General features: G+C 33.1%; 3 protein-coding genes across 5 annotated transcripts; all 3 read left to right on the plus strand.

Annotated features, from left to right (window-relative positions):
- The first annotated feature begins 2,905 nt into the window (after window positions 1–2,905).
- On the plus strand, window positions 2,906–7,318 carry LOC118029957 (ubiquitin domain-containing protein DSK2a). 3 transcript variants are annotated; one of them, XM_035033960.2, is made up of 8 exons: window positions 2,907–3,353; window positions 3,673–4,428; window positions 4,911–5,122; window positions 5,199–5,312; window positions 5,692–5,750; window positions 5,884–5,912; window positions 6,730–6,813; window positions 6,912–7,318. In XM_035033960.2, exons 1-8 carry the CDS (start codon window positions 3,113–3,115, stop codon window positions 7,058–7,060), a joined length of 1,644 nt encoding a protein of 547 aa, XP_034889851.1. In that variant the 5' UTR covers window positions 2,907–3,112; the 3' UTR covers window positions 7,061–7,318. The 3 variants fall into 3 exon arrangements, with proteins under 3 accessions (XP_034889852.1, XP_034889851.1, XP_034889849.1); XM_035033958.2 differs by having other exon boundaries at window positions 2,909–3,353; window positions 6,724–6,813; XM_035033961.2 differs by lacking the exon at window positions 6,730–6,813 and having other exon boundaries at window positions 2,906–3,353.
- Window positions 7,319–11,990: 4,672 nt separating this feature from the next.
- LOC118029956 (uncharacterized) lies at window positions 11,991–12,833 on the plus strand. The gene has a single exon (XM_035033957.1). The coding sequence runs from the start codon at window positions 11,991–11,993 to the stop codon at window positions 12,831–12,833; it is 843 nt and encodes a 280-aa protein (XP_034889848.1).
- A 4,018-nt stretch (window positions 12,834–16,851) lies between these two features.
- LOC118029955 (catalase-2) lies at window positions 16,852–20,264 on the plus strand. Its single transcript, XM_035033956.2, has 8 exons — window positions 16,852–17,011; window positions 17,172–17,268; window positions 17,486–17,763; window positions 18,210–18,986; window positions 19,088–19,177; window positions 19,437–19,504; window positions 19,615–19,708; window positions 19,933–20,264. The coding sequence occupies exons 1-8, from the start codon at window positions 16,997–16,999 to the stop codon at window positions 19,990–19,992; spliced, it is 1,479 nt and encodes a 492-aa protein (XP_034889847.1). The 5' UTR covers window positions 16,852–16,996; the 3' UTR covers window positions 19,993–20,264.
- Window positions 20,265–20,529: the final 265 nt, after the last annotated feature.

Here is a 20,529-nt window from a genome sequence, read left to right on the forward strand (position 1 = left end):
TACCAACCTTTTTTACTTTTTGAAGATCAAATGGGTTAGACTTATCAAACACAACATGTATAGATTCTTTAACCACTAGAGTTTTATGATTATGTACTTTATAAGCTTTGCTAGTAAAAGAATAACCAAGAAATATACCTTCATCAAATTTGGTATCAAACTTTCTAAAACTGTCTATGTTATTCAAAATAAAATATTTTGATCCAAATATATGAAAACAAGGGATATTAGGTTTTCTTTTAACCCAAAGCTTATATGGAGTTTTATGTAAAATAAGTTAAAGGAAAACCCGATTTGAAACATAACAAAAAGTGTTTATGACTTCTGCTTAAAAATATTAAGGCAAATTATATTTACTTAGCATATTTCTTTCCATTTATTAAAGGTAGATGGAAAAATCTATTAAATGAATGTCAAATCAGCTTTTTTAAATGGATTTCTTGAAGAAAAAAAAAAGATCTACATTAAGTAACATGTGGATTATGAAGTGAAGGGACATGAAAACATGGTTTTAAAGTTAAACAAAACCTTGTATGAATTGAAGCAAGCTCTAAGAGCTTGATATAGTTGCATTGATGATTATTTCATTAAAGAATAAATTTGTAAAATGCCTTCATGAATATGCTATTTATGTAAAGATAAAAGTGATTTGTGATACTCATATTGTATGCTTGTATGTGGATGATTTGATTTTTATAGAAAATAATCCAAAGATATTTTGAAAGTTTAAACAAGCAATGATCAAAGAGTTTGAGATGACGGATATTGGTGTTATGACAAATTACTTAGGGACTGAAATCAAGTAAGGAAAAGATAAAATCTTTGTGAAACAAGAGAAGTTTGTAAAACAAATTCTCTAAAAGTTCAAAATGGAGGATTGTGCAAAAGTGAATACTTCTACTGAGTGTGGAGTGAAGATGTCAAAAAATGATAAAGGAGAAAAGATAAACTCTACAACATTCAAGAGTCTAGTTGAGACTTTGAGATACTTGACATGCAATTGTCCAGATATTATCTTTGGAGTAAAACTTGTGAGCAAATTCATGGAGACACTAACTATAACACATTTCAAAGTATTGAAGCGAATCCTTTAATATATCAAAGATATTGTTTATTTTGACTTATTCTATAATTTGGACAAGCTTTAGTCCAATTGTGTGCACTAAATCATTCAGGAAACTTGACTAGTAGATAATGAATGGTTTATTTGTATCAATAACAAGTTCATGTGAGTTTTAATTCTAAAGTCTTAGTTTTAAACTGAAACCTATTTTAATAAAATCATGATTTATTGATAATTGAAGTGAATGGGTGTTAAATTATGGATCCCTGCATGATTTTGAAAAAAACCTTGCCCTTGATTTCATAAAAACTTGTCTGGATTGAGATTTGTGTTTGTTGGGTTCTTGATGAATGTTCTTCGTGTTCTTCACGATTTGAGTGTTTGATTAGTTTTTCTTCAAAAAATTTATGTTTTGTGTTAATTTTCAAATTTGATTTTGTTTTGGTTTAAACCTTTGTTTTGGTTTGGTTTTTGGGTCAAACCTTGATTTTCGGTTTAGTTCATGGTTAAATCAATGTCTTTTAGTTGACCTATATGGTTCTGTTTTGGGTTAAGTACTTATGACTTTATTTGTTTGGACAACTTTTTCTTAAGATTTTTTTTGGCTTATAGGGTGTTTAGCAAACACACGTTTAAATCTATTTGGCCAATTTTCAAGGGAAAGAAAATATAGTTTTGCCAAATATGGCCTTATATAAAAAATTAAAAAATGATTTTTGCTCGTTATATATGGCTCAATTCTTACAAAAAATCACCTTTTATTTATAAAAATGAGAGAGAAATATTTTTAGCATTGTTTTAGAAAATTTGTGTTTTTTGGGAATTTACAATAAGTTTGTAAACTTCCTTAAGGATTTAGCCAATGTTTCAATAACCTTAAAAATTTCAATTCCTAAAAAGTAATGGTCAATATTCTAGTATAAATGTTAGACATATCAGCACGTTGACATTTAAATACTAGGAATTGACGAAAAAATTCTCAAAATTATTTTAGATATTTATCAATTTTAATTGAAAGTATTTTTCATCATAATATACGAGTTATGGAAAAAACTTTTGTGTTTTAGGATAGATAAATCATATCAATGCACTTATATGGATTTTTTCTGTAAGAATTTACTTGGGCATACGAGCCCATAATAAATTCAAAATGCAATATTTATTCATAAGCGTAAATCTTTGTTCTAATCCATAAATGAACCACTTATTAAAAATCCATCAACACCTTTAAACCATATCAAACCACATAATGCGGTTTACCTTAGATAAGGTATGCTAGAGGTACTAATATATTCTCTAGCCACTATCATTCTCTTATCCTAGAACTTTAGATAAGACCAGTCCACTCAAGTTTTTTAGTGGCCCTGAATCAAACAATTAGATAGCTACTCTTTGATCTCGACACCACAACGCCGCGCGTATATGTGAAACAATTTAAATATATTTTTGTCTCTTGTATCTTCATCTCTTATGACCCAAACACTACTAATAAGATTTAGAGAGTGTTTATATTTAGGGTTAAACCTCGGATAAACAAATACTTAGAGTTTGTTTGAGGCAGCAACACAACTAAAGTTTACTGAAAATTTGAAATTTTTTTATTTGAAATTAATTTTTTTAGTTTTTTTGGATTTATTGATGTGATGATATTAAAATTTTAAAAATTAAATTTCAAAGAAAAAATTAATTTTAAAAATTATCGCTACCTCTCTCCCAAATTCCTATTTTATCATAGGATTAAAAAGCTCTCAAGGGACTATTTTGTAGTTTGACCACGAAAGAACAAAAGGACCTCCCCCGGGGTAGCAGGACAAGCAACAACATTCACTCTCTCCCCCTCGATTTCCACCATATATAAATTCCATTTTCCCCTTCTCTACTCTCTCTCTCTCTCCTCCTCCCCCTAGAAACACAAATTCTCCCAATTTCTTATCCTTATTTCGATTAAAAAATAATAATAATCAATTTCTAGGGTTAGGGTTATCAAAACAGCCAAATTGAATAATATCTCTCCTGCTTTGCCGTCTCCTTCTTGAAGGAGAGGGGAATATGGGAGGCGGTAATGGAGATGTAGAAGGAGGCAGCAACGATACCAACGGTGGAGATGACGAAGTGAATGTCAACATCAGATGTTCTAACGGCTCAAAATTCACTGTCAAAATTAGCTTGTCGTCAACCGTTGATTCGTTTAAGCAGCTTATCGCGAATCAGTGTGATGTGCCGTCTGATCAACAGCGATTGATTTATAAGGGTCGGATCTTAAAGGATGATCAAACTCTACAAAGCTATGGTAATAAAATTAAAAGCCAATAATTATTTTCATTATTATTATTATAATTAAATTCCTTTTTTATTTTGATTAATTTCTTAAATTTTTTGGTGCTCTAAAATTATTGATCTGGATAATTAATTGATTAATTAACTGTTTAATGGGATTAAGTAGCTATCATTTCAGATTGGTAGTTGTTGATGTACGGAAATACGATGCTGGCCGGAGGTGACATTATTTATAGGAATTATTGACGGGTTTTTGGTGTTAGTAAATAAAATGTTTTTTGATGCGGATGCTGGTACGCAACTTGACGTTGCTGCTCTTTAATGGTTGATAGGCTTGGAGGCAGATCATGCTGTCCACTTGGTTCGTGGGTTTGCACCATCTGCACCAGTCAATGCAACTGCTGCAACCAATACTGGAGGTTTGAATACTGCTCCGACCAATACCAGAGCTGCTGGCTCTACTGATGATGGAGAACTCGGAGGATCTGGTTTTGGATCACTGTTTCCAGGACTTGGTTTAAATGGCTTGGGGGGCAGTGGTGGTTTGCTTGGAGCTGGACTTCCGGAGTTTGAACAAGTGCAGCAACAGCTGACTCGGAACCCCAACATCATGAGAGACATAATGAACACGCCTGTTGTTCAGAACCTAATGAATAACCCTGAAATCATGCGGAACTTGCTAATGAACAACCCTCAAATGCGTGAAATCATTGACCGAAATCCTGAGCTGGCACATATACTTAATGATCCTAGCACTCTTCGTCAAACACTTGAAGCTGCACGAAACCCAGAGCTCATGCGTGAGATGATGCGCAACACAGATAGAGCTATGAGCAACATTGAATCTTCTCCTGAGGGATTCAACATGCTGAGGCGCATGTATGAAACTGTTCAAGAGCCATTTCTTAATGCAACTACAATGGCTGGAAATGCTGAAGGCGATAGTGCAAACCCATTTGCAGCGCTTTTAGGGACCCAAACTGAGAACCAGGCCAGAGATGGATCAACTAATTTGTCAACCACTAGTTCTGAAACCACCACTGGCTCTCCTGCTCCAAATACTAACCCACTTCCCAACCCTTGGAGCAGTAAGCTCTCTCTTCCTTTCTCTCTCTTCTTATCGTATTGAAGCTATTTAGGAGGAGTTAGATCGAGCAGTTTAGTTTAATCCTATGTGCGGTATATGTTATTCTGCTCCTTGCTCACCTCTATCTCCCCTTTTTGTATTCTTTTTAACCTGATAACGTTTGAATTTCACTGTGTTGGAAATCGCAATTACTGATACTTTTCTGTAACATTTCAGTTTGTATATGGCAAAATTACATACCAATGCAAGAGGCACAACTTGTTTGTTGCTAGTCAGTGTGTTGTATGTATCCTTTTCTTGTTAATCTAAAACTATTTACAAGATAACTTGTTGATTTTTTTAACAGCTTGATAAGAGGAATTTCAACTTTTTTGGTCTTAAAAGTAAATATTTTCTTGCTTCATTTATGTTTTGTTTTCATAATGCAGATTATATATTAATTGCTTGTTTTAAATAACTGCACACTCTATGTAAATCTGACAGGTGGAGGTGCCCAAACTAACACCACAAGGTCGAATCCCACCAGTGATACTAGGCCACAGGCACCTACCGGGCTAGGTGGACTTGGTCTCCCTGATCTTGACAACATGTTTAGTGTTATGCCAGATGCTGCTATGGTGAACCAGTTGATGCAAAATCCAGCTATTTCACAAATGATGCAAAGCTTCATGTCCAGCCCTCAGTACATGAACCAGGTATAAATTTATCATGTTGCTTGGTAAAATTCTTGTGGGTGAAATTTCCTTCTTACCAATATCAATCAAGTTTCAGATTATTGGTATGAATCCCCAACTCCGCAGCATGCTTGATTCCAATCCTCAACTAAGAGAAATGATGCAAAACCCAGAATTTCTTCGTCAATTGACATCTCCTGAGACATTGCAGGTATAAGAACTTTATAGCTGTTTGTGCATGCCCTTAGATTCTCCCCTCTCTAATGAACACATGTAGATGCCTGCAAAGCACTTGTACAAAACACCCCCCCACCACACACACACACACACACACACACCACTGCCGGCGCCACGGCCACAGACACTACCACAACCAAACTATAGGCTTGGAAGCAAGTAGACATTGAGTATTATTCGCTTCTTCATGCTGTTCATGGGCATTTGCATTTTGTTGTTGGTCAATAGCCTTAACCAGTAGCTTAATAGCAACAAATATTTTTTTTTTTGTGAATTATATTTAATCTGGAAAAGAGTGCCCATACAGTTTTCAAAAATAAGCTTAAGCCATTATTTGATTTCTCTTCTTGCAGCAACTTTTGACTTTCCAGCAATCTCTTATGTCTCAACTTGGTCAGCGACAGTCAACCCAGTAAGTGACGGTGCAATTTCTTTTCTTAGTTTGTCTATAAGTTGTGTGGGGTAGCTATGGTTTTAGATTTCATATTGATTAGTAGCTATCAGTAGCTTCTTTTTTGGTTGGGTAACTCGATGCTCCATTGCAGGGCACAAGGTCAGACTGGTGCTGGTACAGGTATTGAAGATATCACCTATAATATACCATGTCTTTTCTTTTGGTTGAAACTATGTCTTGTTATTACTTTTGATATGTTTCCCCCCCTTTCAACTGTCTTTTACATGATTCAAACTGCAAATTGTCTGGTAGGCAGGCCTTAATTTATAAATTTTTAAAATTGGTTTAATTATCTTTGTCATTGTTTCATTAACAGCATAGTTTTCCGTCACTTGAAATCTTTAATTTCTGAAATATTAGGCTGCAGAGGATTTTATTTCTTATTTTTAAGGAAATTGACAGCATTACAATTTTAGTATATGATATGTCTCAACATTTCTCTGTGTCTATGTCAAACTATTCGGGGCTTGCATATGATGTACATGAAAGATTCTGTGAACTTGTGGTGGCTTTTCTGGTGTTATAAATATGGATAGCACAGGTTATTTTCTAACAAAGAAAAATATGATAAAACACAAGTGAGCAACCTTTGAGTTTATGTACTTTTTAGTTTTTATCAGTGAAAAGGATATATTAGGTCTATCATAATGAACCTGCGGTTTTAGAATTCTATCTTTCGCTCATAGCTGCACCATAAATGGTTAATACGTGTGTTGTGTTAATGCCTTTGATTGCTCTGGGGTCCATGTTGGATCCACAACTGTAGCTTAAATGTTAAACCTCATTTGTGGGCGTCCATGGTTATATTGGACTCTTCTTTCACATATTTCCCTCCCAGGATCCTCCCAATAAGGAGAAAAAAGGAGCTCTCCTTTTGTCTTGAGAAGATTATTTGTTCAATTATGGGTTTGTACTGTTGCCGCATTTGCAGGAACAGCCAGCAATGCTGGTTTGGAGATGTTAATGAATATGTTTGGTGGGCTTGGGGCTGGCAGCCTGGCTGTTCCCAACAGATCAAATGGTTACTATTCCTTCCGTGTTTTTCTTTTCCTTTTCGGGTTTTGTAATGCTGCTATTAAGTTTTGCCTGCTTTGCACTCATTACATTCTGCATACCCAGTGCCCCCAGAAGAACTATATGCGACCCAGCTGTCACAGCTTCAAGAAATGGGTTTCTTTGACACACAAGAGAATATACGAGCACTAATTGCAACTGCAGGGAATGTCCATGCTGCAGTGGAGCGACTTTTGGGAAGCACTGGTCAATAGTTGATTCATACTCCATCTTTTTACATGGTTAGCGTCGAGTTGGTCAGTTTATGACATGAGTTACCTTCAAGCCCGCAGTTTTCAGTATGAATAAGTTCAATTATGGTAGTAAAGGGCTGTGAACGTTCTCTGTGTGCCTATGATTGTTGGATTATCTCATTTCTTCTCTGTCTCTTGTGAGGTGTCAGGCTGCATGTGTCATTGTACATACCTTATATTACTTTTTGTCATATGAATTGTTTGAAAATCTTCTCGGGACTTGAAGAATTCACAGCCCTACCATCCCCAATTCTATCTTTTCTTCACTAATTTCCCAATTAATCTCATTTGTTGGAAGTATTTAGTGCCCGTTTAAATTTTACATGTGTTTCCTAATTTTGGCTCGTGGTGTGCAACAAAGACACTGCTAAGGTAGTTTGGCAACGGTAGAAGAAAGTGAATGCAGGAAGGAGGCCCTTGTTGCGTCTGTGACAGTAATGAAAGCCGCAAAATTATAGAACTAGGTTAGGAGCTCGTGTTACGCGGTGGCCTGCTCAAAAAACTTTTTGAACTACAAAAAACCCACCCAGGCCTGTTAAAAAAAAATTGAACAAGATTTTTGAAGAAAATATAAAGAATGTCTTTCCCGCAGCAAATTCTTTTTACCAAAAAAAAATAGAAACCAAAATTATAAGATTATAATTTTTGGTATAAATACTACATGTTTATTTTAAATTGTGATAAATTTAAAAATATCAAAATTAAATTAGAAAAAAAATCTACAAATAAAAAAAATTCAAATGAAAAAACAAAAAGCTCAGGTGAGCTAGCGTGCTTGGCCCAACGGCCCCAACCTGCTTTGACTTTTTTATATTTTTCTTTTAAGGATAGGCATGTTTTTTTTTTTTTTTTTTTTTTTTTTTTTTTTTTTTATAACAGTAGACAACGTATCAGCTGCTATAATAGTTTCTAGCCATAACAGGTGGTCAAATAATCAGATATTCATTTCCTAGAGGTAAAAAAAACCCACTTTGACCCCTTTTTTTTTCATAAAAAAACCCTAAGAAACATCACAGGGAGTTCAAAAACCCATTATTGGTATAAAATCACCATTTAGTTGGTTAAAAAAAAATGACCCATAAAAAAACAAAACCCAAAATCCGATCTGAATTTTAAGGCAAGATAAATGGCAAAGAAGACTTGAATGTAACTCCCTTTATAAAATGAAATTTATTGATAACAAAAACGACAAGTCTTGTCACTGAAAAGTGCTAGTTTCTAAACATTTTTTTTGCTCCACCGTAATACGACTACTCTCTTTCCTCCCCCTCTTCTATCATGAAAAAAAATGAAGTCTTAGATTAGAATAAAATGTAAAAAACTCATAAAAGAGGGATTGAAAAAAAAATTTTAGACAAAAAATGCTAAAAACACGCATCAACTATAGTAAAAAAAAGTGACCAAAAAAATTAAAGGATGAAAAAAAAAAACTTATAACACACTTACGATCCACAATAATTTTATGCCCGAGTGAACATTAAAATCCAAGAATTAATTTAGTTTTATTTGTAATTGTAATTTGTAGTTACATAATGAAGAATAAATTATTTCATTATGCATGTTTGCAAGATCAACTTTTGGTCCTTTGGAAGTGTGATATCATAAACATTTCCTGGAGTCTGGAATAATTAATTAATTAATAGGATAAATCATATTTCGCATTTATTGATTCAGAAATGTTTCATTTCTGTTGATATAGCTTGAAATTTCTGTTCATATAGTTTTTAAGTTCTTAAGGATTTCTGTCGGTTGTCATCATATGTATAGGTCTTGAGAAAAAGAAATCACCATGGACCTTTATTCTCCTTGGAGCTGAGATGATTATGGCAACGCCATTGTCGTCTTCCCAGAAGATGTGTATGAACAAGTCGTGACGAGGTCGGAGATCCTAACATCCAGTGCTGTTTTGTCACTATGGTTTATGGTTTACTATATATCATGTAACCCTGTTTCAACATAATAAAAGTGAAAGCTCCTTGTTTCTGTAGATGTAGTTATATTGTCGGACCATGTTAAGTCTTGTATTATTTTTAATTTTTTTTATTATAATATTTATCTATAATTACTGCTGCAGGTTTTTCACAACATGATGTATCTATTGAACACAAATGGAATCATTGTATATAATTCGAATTTGAAAGGCAAATTACACTCATGTACGTGTGGTGAATCTAGTTAGGGATTCTAATGGTTTCCCTGCATGGAATAATTTCGTCCCTAAATTTATGCAGCAGCTATTTTTTTTAATCATCAAGCAGTGATGTATGAATGGAAAATTTGCAATGGTTACCAAAACTTTGTGGAGACATTACCACAAATCTGCTGCTATAAATTGTGTTTTCATAATGGTTATATGGAGTAATATACAAGTAAGGAATTCATAATAAAGGAGAGGAAACGAGATATCAAATATATTCAATTTGATAATGATTTTTATTATTTTTTATTTTTTTTTGTTGAATGTTTTTATTAGTGGACCAATAGGGTTGTGTTGCTAATTTTGCCCAGTATAAGTGATTTAATTAAAAATCTCATACGAATGGAATTCAGAGTGTATTACTGTTAATTTTTCTAGATATATCCCTTCAGCAAAAATAAGTGTGGATTGTTGCTTGACTTGAAACTTGAAAACACCACATTAACTTGTGTTGACTTTTTATTTTTTAGTTAGAGAAGAATTAGGGGTGATAGAATTTAAATTTGTAATTATTTGATTATTAAATTTAATAATTGAAAATAAATTTTATAAAAAAGAAAACTTTAAATCATATGGTTATATGTTAGTGTATTTTTTCCATGTAAGTTTGTTATCTTTAATATTTTCACTCAAGCATCCTTTGTAATCCATATAAACTATTGAATAATTAATTGTTTTTATAATTACTTTGTTTTATTTTTTAAATCTCATTCATCATTATTTTATTTGATTTAATTTTTATACTAGATTTGGTCATTATTTTTTTAATTGCTATTTATATTTTATTTTTTTATCCCTTTCTTGAATAATTTTATTCTTCCATTTTTTTCTAGTTATTTTATTTTATTTTCATTATTTTTTATGAGAATTGATTCTCATTTATTTGATTGTTATTTGTTTTGTTTTTTAATTTTGGGTTTTTGATTAAGAATTTTACTTTGTGATTTTTCTGTGTTTGTCTTGTATGAGGTAATCTTAGTCTCATAACTTTTTTATTTAAGTTATAAAAGAGTCATTTTTTGAAAGTGATTACAAATATAAGTTTAAGCTAAAAAGTGTTTTTACTTAATGCTATCATAAAATGTGACTTATTACTTTGTAAACTTGGTGGCACTAAAATTGTAATGTGTTTAATTAACCATATCAAGCAATCTATAAGATATATTTATAACTTGGCCAAATAGTTTTTTTTTCCCTAAAATATCTTCATAACAAGTTTCAAATGAGTGGATTATATAATGTAATGTCGAATATATATATTCGACAGTTCATATTCGGTAGTACATTATATGTATAACAAGAGCATTATCTCGTTATACATATAATGTATTGCCGAATATATACATGCGGTACATTATGTATATATTCGGCAGTACATTATATGTATAACGAGATAATGCACTTGTTATACATATAATGTATCGCCGAATATATATATTTGACACTACATTATATAATCTACTTGTTTGAGACTTCTTGTGAAGATATTTTTTTATGAATACTTGATTTATAAAATCCAATAACTAGATTGTATAATGTATTGTCAAATATATATTTTCAAAAAAATATGAAACGGGTGGATTATATAATCCATCTTTCAAATTTTCTTGTGAATTACTTGATTTATGAAATTCAATGATTGAAATATTTGGTAAGTGATGTCGTGAAATTTTTTGATAAGATTAGCATGACTAAATAAGTAATTCACAACTATACCAAATTTCTATTCTTGATGAAATCTAATGATCGAAATATTCTATTGGTGATGTAGTGAAAATGTTTCGATAAGATTAACATGGCTTAAAAGGTAATTAACAACTATATTAGATTTGTGTTTTCTAAATAGATATCCAAATTACTTATTAAAGCATTAATAAAATCCAATATTGAAATATTTGATAGATATTGTTGTGGAAATTTTTGGATAAGATTAGCATGACTAAAAAGGTAATTCACAACTATACCAAATTTATATTTTCTAGTTTTATTTTTTCTAAAATGGTTTCATAAAAAATCTAAAATGAGTGAATTCTTTAGTGTATTGCTAATTTTACTGAATTCATATCTTGAAATCTTCTCTATTGATGAACGAAATTCGATGATTAATATAATCGGAAAATAATGTCGTTCAAACATTTTAATAAGATAATCACGATGAAAAAGGTAATTCATATAAATACTAGATTTTTATTCACAATTTTTGTTTGGAACTACCAAATAGGCATAAAATATTAAAGTTAAAAAATCAAACTTTTCCTATTTTGATTAATTCGCACACCTATGACCAGCATGATATAACTTTTCATGACCACCACCATCAAGGGCACATTCGTAAATTAAGAAACCAATGAGGCACCAACGTTATAGTTTCCCTCCTCTTCGAAATGCCACCAATTTCCACCCCCTAACAACCAAGAATACACCACATCATTACCGTCCAATACACTAACATAAAGCCACGTGTACGTCCAGAAATAAAGAATCACATCATTTAGCCATAGACCTAAACAGTACCATAACATGAAGAGACACCATAGGTAACTGTAACTAACTGCCATTTTAAATATTTTTTTGCCTCCACCACTCTTTAAATACGCCTTTGATTTGCTTGATCCTAGCACAACAATTAATCACAAGTCATTAGCCCTTTAATCTCTTTGCTTTTGTTCTTAATCCCATTTTTCTTGATTCACCATGACTAACAACAACAACAACAATAACAAGGATGCTGCTGTCATCCCTGATAAGGCCAATGAGCATTCAGAAGCAGCCAGCAGTCCTAGAAGAAACCTCAACAATCAAGAGGAGGCTATCGCCCCACCAAGGCCAGCAGTCCAACGGTCTACTGTCGAAACCGGTGGACCTTCTTCTGTTTCTGGTCCTGCCAGGCCGGCAGGAACTGAAGTTGGTACATCTCCTGCTGCCGTGACTTTAACCGGTGGTGCTAGCCCATCAACTCCTGTAATTAGTATTGGAGGGAGTGGTACTACTGTTGTTGATCCCAGTGTTGCTGCTACTGGAGTGGCTGGAGAGGGGTCGTCCTTGAGAAAACGATCTGGAAAGGGTGAAGAGAGCAGTCCTCATGTGTCCAAGAAGGCTAAAGCAGAGATGGACATTAATCCCGACTCTGAACCGACGTGTTCCACATGTGGCCGAACATTTGCCTCCTGGAAGGCTGTATTCGGTCACATGCGTGCACACCCCGACCGCGGCTGGAGAGGTGCCTTCCCCCCTCCGCAATGGTCTCCAGAAAAGCCTAATGACCAGCAGGGAGATCAAAGTGCTTTACGAAGCCAGTTAGCACCAAGGCTGCTAAATCTGGCAATAGACACTCTAAATCAGATGAAGCAGGATCGAGGTCATGAGGCTGCTGGTTCTTCGACAAATCGGAGAAACTTTGATTTGAATACGGAACCACCGAGAGAATCAGAAAGTAATTCTGGATCCTCTTCTCCTCCAAGCAGTGGAAACCGGTTTGATCTTAATAAACCTCCGAAAGCTGATCATAACAATGGCAACGAGGGAGCATCCAAATAAATTATAATGAGGCTGCTCAAAGATGTTGCTTTTACGTATGTTTTATTACTTGCTTTTAAATCATGCTCATTTGAGTATTAGAGATTTAGAGTTGTAATAAATTATTTGTCCATTTAGTGGACATATGATCGCATTTAGATGTTCATTTTCATTTTCTTTTCTCTCTTTTTTTTGTTTTAACTAACGCTTGAAGGAAACTCTTGTTATATAGATAATAAGAATGGTGGGTACTTGTTTGTACTCGATATGGCTTCCTTCAAATTATCTCTTTGTTTCATTTTCCCTTCCATGCTTTTGTAACAAAGATGTTACGTGCATTTCTCTTTTCTGTTCTTCCTGTCCAACGTACGTGATGATATTTAAGGAGAGACATCATGTAAAAGATGTTAGGGTTAATTCTTGAAGCATCCTGGTGACTGCATGCTCTCTTATAACTCCACAGTCCACCATACAATAAGCAATACTCTAAATGCCATGATAATTTTACGCCTAAACAAAGAAGTCCCGGATGGATTACTCGCATTACAAATTAAGGGAATTAACTTTTTCTGAGAGAATTGTGAAGAGTACTAATTTCAGCTTCTGCTTGTAAATTCTTGAAACCGGCATGCCATGCCAGTCCAACTGGATAAACTGCGTGTTTGAACGTAGAACGACTCGGGAATATCAACAGAATAGGTTTTAATTCGAAAACATCTTGTTTGCCAGAGTAGAAATGTGTTCCATTCGATTCGATTCGTGCTATAGGTAGGAGCGGTGCAGAGATTAGCATCTGGACATTTCAATCACAGTTCTTGATTATACACAGACCTTTTAGACTTTGAAAAGACAGTACTGATCATTGATTTGTCGGCTAACGTTAAGATTTTGATGACAATCTTCATCTTCGTTCTTCATGCTTTGTATTTGTCTGTTCTTTTCTTTATTTCCTCTGAAATTAAGAAAGTTGCATATATGTAATTGGAAACAAAGTAATACATCGAAGGTTGGGGTAATAATTTTAAGTCACTTGTTTCTCCGTGTAAAATTCGTTCAAACTGTTTCCTAGCATCCATTTTTACCCTAAAACACAAGTATATAGAAATGAAAACGATAAATAAATAAAATCTTATTTTAGAAATAATATTAATTTAATGCCATAAATTTATAAATTACTTCTATGGCAAGGGATTGCGTGATTAGCCACCTTTGTTTTGTGAAGTTCTTATAAATATCACTTCATCAAATTGCGTTTCCAACTATTTTTTTTTATATATATATTTTTGAATTATTTAGATGTGTTAAAGTTAAAAATATTTCTTTTAAAAATAAAAAAATATTAACATTTTAAAAAGCAATCACTATCATATTTCTAACTTTAAAATTATAAAAAAAATTCTAGTTATAGAAAAATTAATAGGATGTTTTAAGAAAATATTAATTTCTTACGTATATCATTTATTGACTTATTGATTATCATGGTCATATACACTATATTTGTTGATATCTTACAACCCGATCTAAGTTTTCGATTATATTATGGAAACATAATTTTAATTCTTTTACTTTTTATTTATTGACTTATTGATTATCAAACTTTTCTACGTGTGTGGTCAACTAAGTTTTTATATCATGTAAAAAATCATTTTAATTTAAAAAACTTAAATTTTTAAGTAAAATATAATAAATAAATTTATATTACTCTTCTAATACTATATTACTAAATTATAATCAACTATACTTGATTAAAAAGTTGATTGTATTCGTTGCTCTAAGCATAGAATCTCTTGAAGCACATCAACACACCTGGCTACACAATGAACTGCATTGAAAATACTTTTATTTTGGGATGATAATGTAATTGTTTAACAATTTATATTAGGTGGAGAAACATCAATATGAATTTATAAATACTACTAAATTAATTATATTAAAATATTAATAATAATCTTATCGCAAATATGTATTTTAATCAAAAGAGTGATTGATTTAACTAACCAAGAAACCGAGAAAAAAAATCAGGAACCCCTTTTTTTCATTCAAACTCATTTCATTTAAATCCCATATTTTAGCTATAATTAAACACTCTACTCACATTTAATTAACTACAAATTATTGGAAAGAATTCACTTCAATATTCCCATCAAAATTAATTACACCTTCAATCCACCAAAAAAAAAAAAAAACACCCACGAATATCCAGATTGAACAAAATGTTTCTTTATATAAAGAGCTCTGCAAAATTATAAGATAAAGCTTTGTTCGATTTTTTATTTTTTGTATTTATTAGCATAGCTACGCTATCTAGCGACGTTGAATTTGCTACATATTAAGTTCAGCATGCTCAACATTGGTCAACAGAGTCATTTAACTATATTTTATATTACAAGGATTAATTAATTTATTTTAATAAACTAGCTAGATAGATTGAATTATAATTAAATATTACATGCATTCATCAATCCAAAACCTAATATTTTCATGTGTACCATATTTTGACACATACATATATATATAGAGATAAAACTGCTAATATTTTCTTGTATATACGTGACTCTCCTAGTGGCTAATAATAGCTCACGGTCCCGAAACCATCCTCTGCCATAAGACCATGAGCTCATCTGGGTGAGGTTACATGAGAGCACAAAAATAAGAGATAAAGAATTGCCAATGCATGGCGTTCTCATAAAAGCCTTGCATTTAAATAAATAACTAAATAAATAAAGTTCTATTATCCTCATCGCATTAATTCTTCTTCTTGTTTTATTTTAGAGAATTCTCTTGTCATTTTACTGGACCAGCTAGAAGAATTGCCAAGCTAGCATGCAAACAAAATTAGTATCCTTGCTTGAATCAATCTGCCAAGGGATACATTTAATAATAGTACTAATCAATTTATCTATCTTTTTTTATTTATTTAGATTTTATTCTAAACACTTAAGATAATTATCATATAAAATAAAAATTATTTAATTAATATAATTGATTTCTTGACACGGTTTTAAAATAAATAATGTTTAATAAATATATTCGGAAAATGTTTAATGCATGGATGTCTTAGTTAGCTTTTCCCTTGAAAGCATGTCTTTAATATGTCATTAGCTGCTAGATATATATAAACTAAATTAATTATTGGTATTTCATTAAGATCATATTTAATTAATTATATAGGTTTATCATGTTCTTTTTTAATTTCTTCCTCCTAGAAAGAATTAACTTTTTTGTTTCTAATGATAAAACTAGCTAGTGACTTCCTTTATAATGTTGAATAAATAACTGCGTATCATAATGTGTATCTATAAATAGTAACGATATCTTATCTATTATCTATTTATAAAAGTTTTAGATATTCATATTTTATCAATTGAACTTCGAATAATAATTGAAGTATTTGTTATTTAAATATTGTTTGTTATTCAACATAAAATAAAAGAATAATATATGTGTCCATATATCTCAAGCAAGATTTGGATCAAGTTTTGAGAGTTTGATAATTACTTTATTCATTATCATTGAGTAATATAACTATGAAAATACTATTTAAATCAGTTTGAAATTTATACTGATGAGTTTTAGTTAAATTTATATCTTTAATAAATACTCACTTAAGAAAAAACTGAAAAACTTGTAAGTTGTTGACTGAAGTGGTAAATGAGTTTACTTACTCCTATAATATTTATTATCATGGCTTTGGGTTAAAGATTATGAGGAAAAATTATTAATATTTAGATATGGATGGCTTCTCTAAAGTTTAATTTGATATAATTTTTTTTTTATAGACGCATGCATCCATTAATTTATATAATTTATATGTAAATTATATTTGATAACATTTTAATTTTGATCGGTAAAAGTTAATCAACAATATCAATATTATCAAAACTTGAAAAATAATTCAGGATATGTGAGATTAGTTAAAATGTATGTATATTGATCTGAACATCCAAATTAATTTAAAAAAAAACTCAAAAAAAAAAAAAACCCTAACTACTTATAAGAGAGAGAAGCATTTAACTGTTTTTTATTTTAGACTTGTGAAAAGGGGCAGTTGCCTCGCACGTGGCTGCCATTGAACTTGCAAAAGATTACTATAAACGAAGGCATAGTGTTTTTCCACCTTACACTCTTCACTTACCTCTCTTTCTCGTCTAAATCTTTCCATTTTCTCTCTTACACGAGACATCATGGATCCTTACAAGGTTCTTATTCTACTTCTCTCCCTCTTCAAAACAAATTCATGTCTCTGCTTAATACAAGTAAAAAAAATGATGTGTTTAATTTACTGGTCTGAAATTCACATACATTCCTGTTAAATATTACAGTTTTGATGTCTCTTTTTGATGCGTTTTCATGATGCAGTATCGTCCATCAAGTTCTTACAACTCTCCGTTCTTCACTACAAATTCTGGTGCTCCAGTTTGGAATAATAACTCATCGCTTACTGTTGGTTCCAGAGGTAAAAGTTTGTCATGCTTTGTGGACTTCTTTCATGTCTGAGTTCATTATAGAGTGCTTTAGGTGATGGCTTGAGCTTTAGTGAGGTATCTTTACACCTTTTGGTTGATTTGGGTTTTGTAGTTTCTAATTCAGCTTACTTGCGATGCATTGAAACCAAGTTAGTTTGTGAATACTATGCAAATCTCAGAGTTTGAAGTAGAACTTCTCTTTTGAAGGTCCGATTCTGCTTGAGGACTATCATTTGGTGGAGAAACTTGCTAATTTTGACAGGGAAAGAATCCCAGAACGTGTTGTTCATGCTAGAGGTGCGAGTGCTAAAGGGTTTTTTGAAGTGACCAATGATATATCTCATCTCACTTGTGCTGATTTCCTTAGAGCCCCTGGAGTCCAGACCCCTGTTATTGTCAGGTTTTCTACTGTTATCCATGAACGCGGCAGTCCTGAAACTCTAAGAGACCCCAGAGGTTTTGCTGTGAAATTCTACACCAGAGAGGTAACAATATTTTTTTGTTTTTTGTTCAAGGACTCTTGTTTTTTCTCTTCCTCTTTGTACTGAAAAATCACAGAAGTAGGTATTTGGTATCGTATATCTGTTGGCAGTCTATCATTTATGTTGCATCAATAACTCAGAATGTTCTTGCTGTTATCTTGCCTTTTCATCTTTAAATTTTAAAAGGATGCCACATTAAACAATCAAGATATAATTTATATTATTCTCTAACACTCTCCAATTCATTCATCGTGAGATTCTATCAATATGACATGCTTAATGCATGCGGAGGGTGTTGCTTATGATGTGTTTTTTTATCAATACATGACGGAAAACCTGATCAATGCATATCATAGTAACATGCTTCCCGTTGTAGAATTGGAATTGACTGTGCATTTGAAGTTATTGACTGAAAGGTTCAGTGAATTCTGTTTCACCGCTCTCACCAGGGAAATTTTGATCTGGTCGGCAACAATTTCCCAGTCTTCTTCATTCGTGATGGGATGAAGTTCCCTGATATGGTTCATGCTCTCAAGCCCAACCCTAAATCACACATTCAGGAAAACTGGAGGATACTTGACTTCTTCTCACACCATCCCGAGAGCTTGCACATGTTCTCCTTCCTGCTTGATGACATTGGTGTTCCACAAGATTACAGGCACATGGAGGGCTCTGGTGTTAACACCTATACTCTAATCAACAAGGCTGGGAAGGCATATTATGTGAAATTCCACTGGAAACCAACTTGTGGGGTCAAGTCTTTATTGGAAGACGAGGCCATAAAAGTTGGTGGATCCAATCACAGCCACGCCACACAGGATCTCTATGACTCCATCAAGGCTGGGAACTACCCTGAGTGGAAGCTTTTCATTCAAATAATCGATCCAGTTGATGAAGACAAGTTTGACTTTGACCCACTTGATGTAACCAAGACTTGGCCTGAAGACATCTTGCCTTTGATGCCTGTGGGCCGCTTGGTGTTGAACAAGAATATTGATAACTTCTTTGCGGAGAACGAGCAGCTAGCATTTTGCCCTGCTATTATAGTGCCTGGTATCTACTATTCGGATGACAAGTTGCTGCAAACTAGAATCTTCTCGTATGCTGATACTCAGAGGCACCGCCTTGGGCCAAATTATCTCCAGCTTCCAGCAAATGCTCCAAAGTGTGCCCATCACAACAATCACCATGAAGGTTTCATGAATTTTATGCATAGGGACGAGGAGGTATACTCTCTCGCTCTCTCTCTCTGAGCTCATGTATATGCTACTTTTTTGAACTTTATGCTATCCTAGGATCATTATCTGATAAGGGCTTGTGTTCTTAGGTCAATTACTTCCCCTCAAGGTTTGATCCTGTCCGTCATGCTGAGAGATACCCTAATCCTTCTGTCATTCACACTGGCAAGCGTGAGAAGGTTTGTATCTCTATTTCCTTCAGTGTTTTGAATATTGAAGGGTGGTAAGTAGGTTGGTTTTGGGTTAGAATTGAGCTGTGGTTTCAGAGAGCCAGTGAAAATGTATTCCGCGATACCTTCTAACCCTGCAACTGAACTGATGCTTTCTTGATACTCTGGGTTGCTTTATCTGTATCAAGAGTGTTAGCTCTTAATTATCCCACTGAACTAATTTATCTTTGTATAATTCTGTGCTGTCCGTCTCTCTTCATTATCATAGTGCATAATTGAGAAGGAGAATAACTTCAAGCAGCCTGGCGAGAGATACCGTTCATTTTCACCAGACAGGTATCCTTATCTTGTGATTTCTGAGATATTAATCATGTTTTAGATTCCAATACAGCATGCTAAGTCATTTGTTCTTTAACTTTTTTCCCCTTTTTGATTTACTTTTTCAGGAAAGAGCGCTTTGTTCGCCGTTGGGTTGAGGCCTTGTGTGACCCAAGGGTTACATATGAAATCCGCAGTATTTGGATATCATACTGGTCTCAGGTACTGAAGTTTCCATCCCCATACAAACTAACATTTACACTCATATCAATCTCCTGATTGGATGAATGAATATATTTCACTATATATAAAATGCATGAGTTCTGTGTTGCCATCTACTTTTTTGGTTGATGTTGAAGCTGATTATATAGTTGCATCGCTATAGTTCATTTTAGTTTTCAGATGACATAAACCAATTATTACAACATTATTTTGTTTGGTTACAGGCTGACAAGTCTCTGGGTCAGAAGCTTGCTTCTCACCTCAATATGAGGCCAAGCATTTGAAGATGTTTCTGGTGCTGAGAGGAGTAAAGAAAGCAGAAATAATTTTTTTCAAGACTCAAATGGCGACATTTTTCCATTTGGTTGCTGTACCTTTGTATACTGGGTTTAATGCTGTTTTGTGACTTCTTCATGTACTGATTGAAGAGTCTTTGTAATAAAATGTTATATTGTGTCATATGAAGGTTTCTGTAATAACAGGTGCTTTACATTAAAAATCCCTGCCGTGTTCTCTATAGATTTCTAAGGGATAAGCAGATTCCCTATGCTCTTCAGTCAGGCCTCTTTTCATATCAGTTTACCTTCTAAATCTGCCGTGTTTTTTTTTTTTGGCTGCTTTGTCACAGATGACACCAGGGTATCAAATCTTGTAGGGAAAGTAGCAGGTGCAAAATGAGTCACCAGTCTTGAACAGTGTTAAATCAAGACATCATCCGGGACATTAATGAAAGAAAAAAAAAGAGGAGACTGCGCTAGACAGTTGCCGGAGGTGGCCCTGCAGGCTGCAATTTATCACTGGTCCACCAATGTGCTACATTT

Source organism: Populus alba, chromosome 5 (assembly GCF_005239225.2).
Source record: "Populus alba chromosome 5, ASM523922v2, whole genome shotgun sequence".
NCBI lineage: Eukaryota > Viridiplantae > Streptophyta > Magnoliopsida > Malpighiales > Salicaceae > Populus > Populus alba.

Coding starts and splice junctions, on each gene's coding strand:
- LOC118029955 (XM_035033956.2), top strand. Junction 19,178..19,436: donor ACACTGGCAAGCGTGAGAAG/GTTTGTATCTCT, acceptor TCATTATCATAG/TGCATAATTGAGAAGGAGAA. Junction 19,709..19,932: donor GGATATCATACTGGTCTCAG/GTACTGAAGTTT, acceptor GTTTGGTTACAG/GCTGACAAGTCTCTGGGTCA.
- LOC118029957 (XM_035033958.2), top strand. CDS start 3,113: ATGGGAGGCGGTAATGGAGATGTAGAAGGAGGCAGCAACGATACCAAC. Junction 3,354..3,672: donor TCAAACTCTACAAAGCTATG/GTAATAAAATTA, acceptor AATGGTTGATAG/GCTTGGAGGCAGATCATGCT. Junction 6,814..6,911: donor TGTTCCCAACAGATCAAATG/GTTACTATTCCT, acceptor CTGCATACCCAG/TGCCCCCAGAAGAACTATAT.
- LOC118029956 (XM_035033957.1), top strand. CDS start 11,991: ATGACTAACAACAACAACAACAATAACAAGGATGCTGCTGTCATCCCT.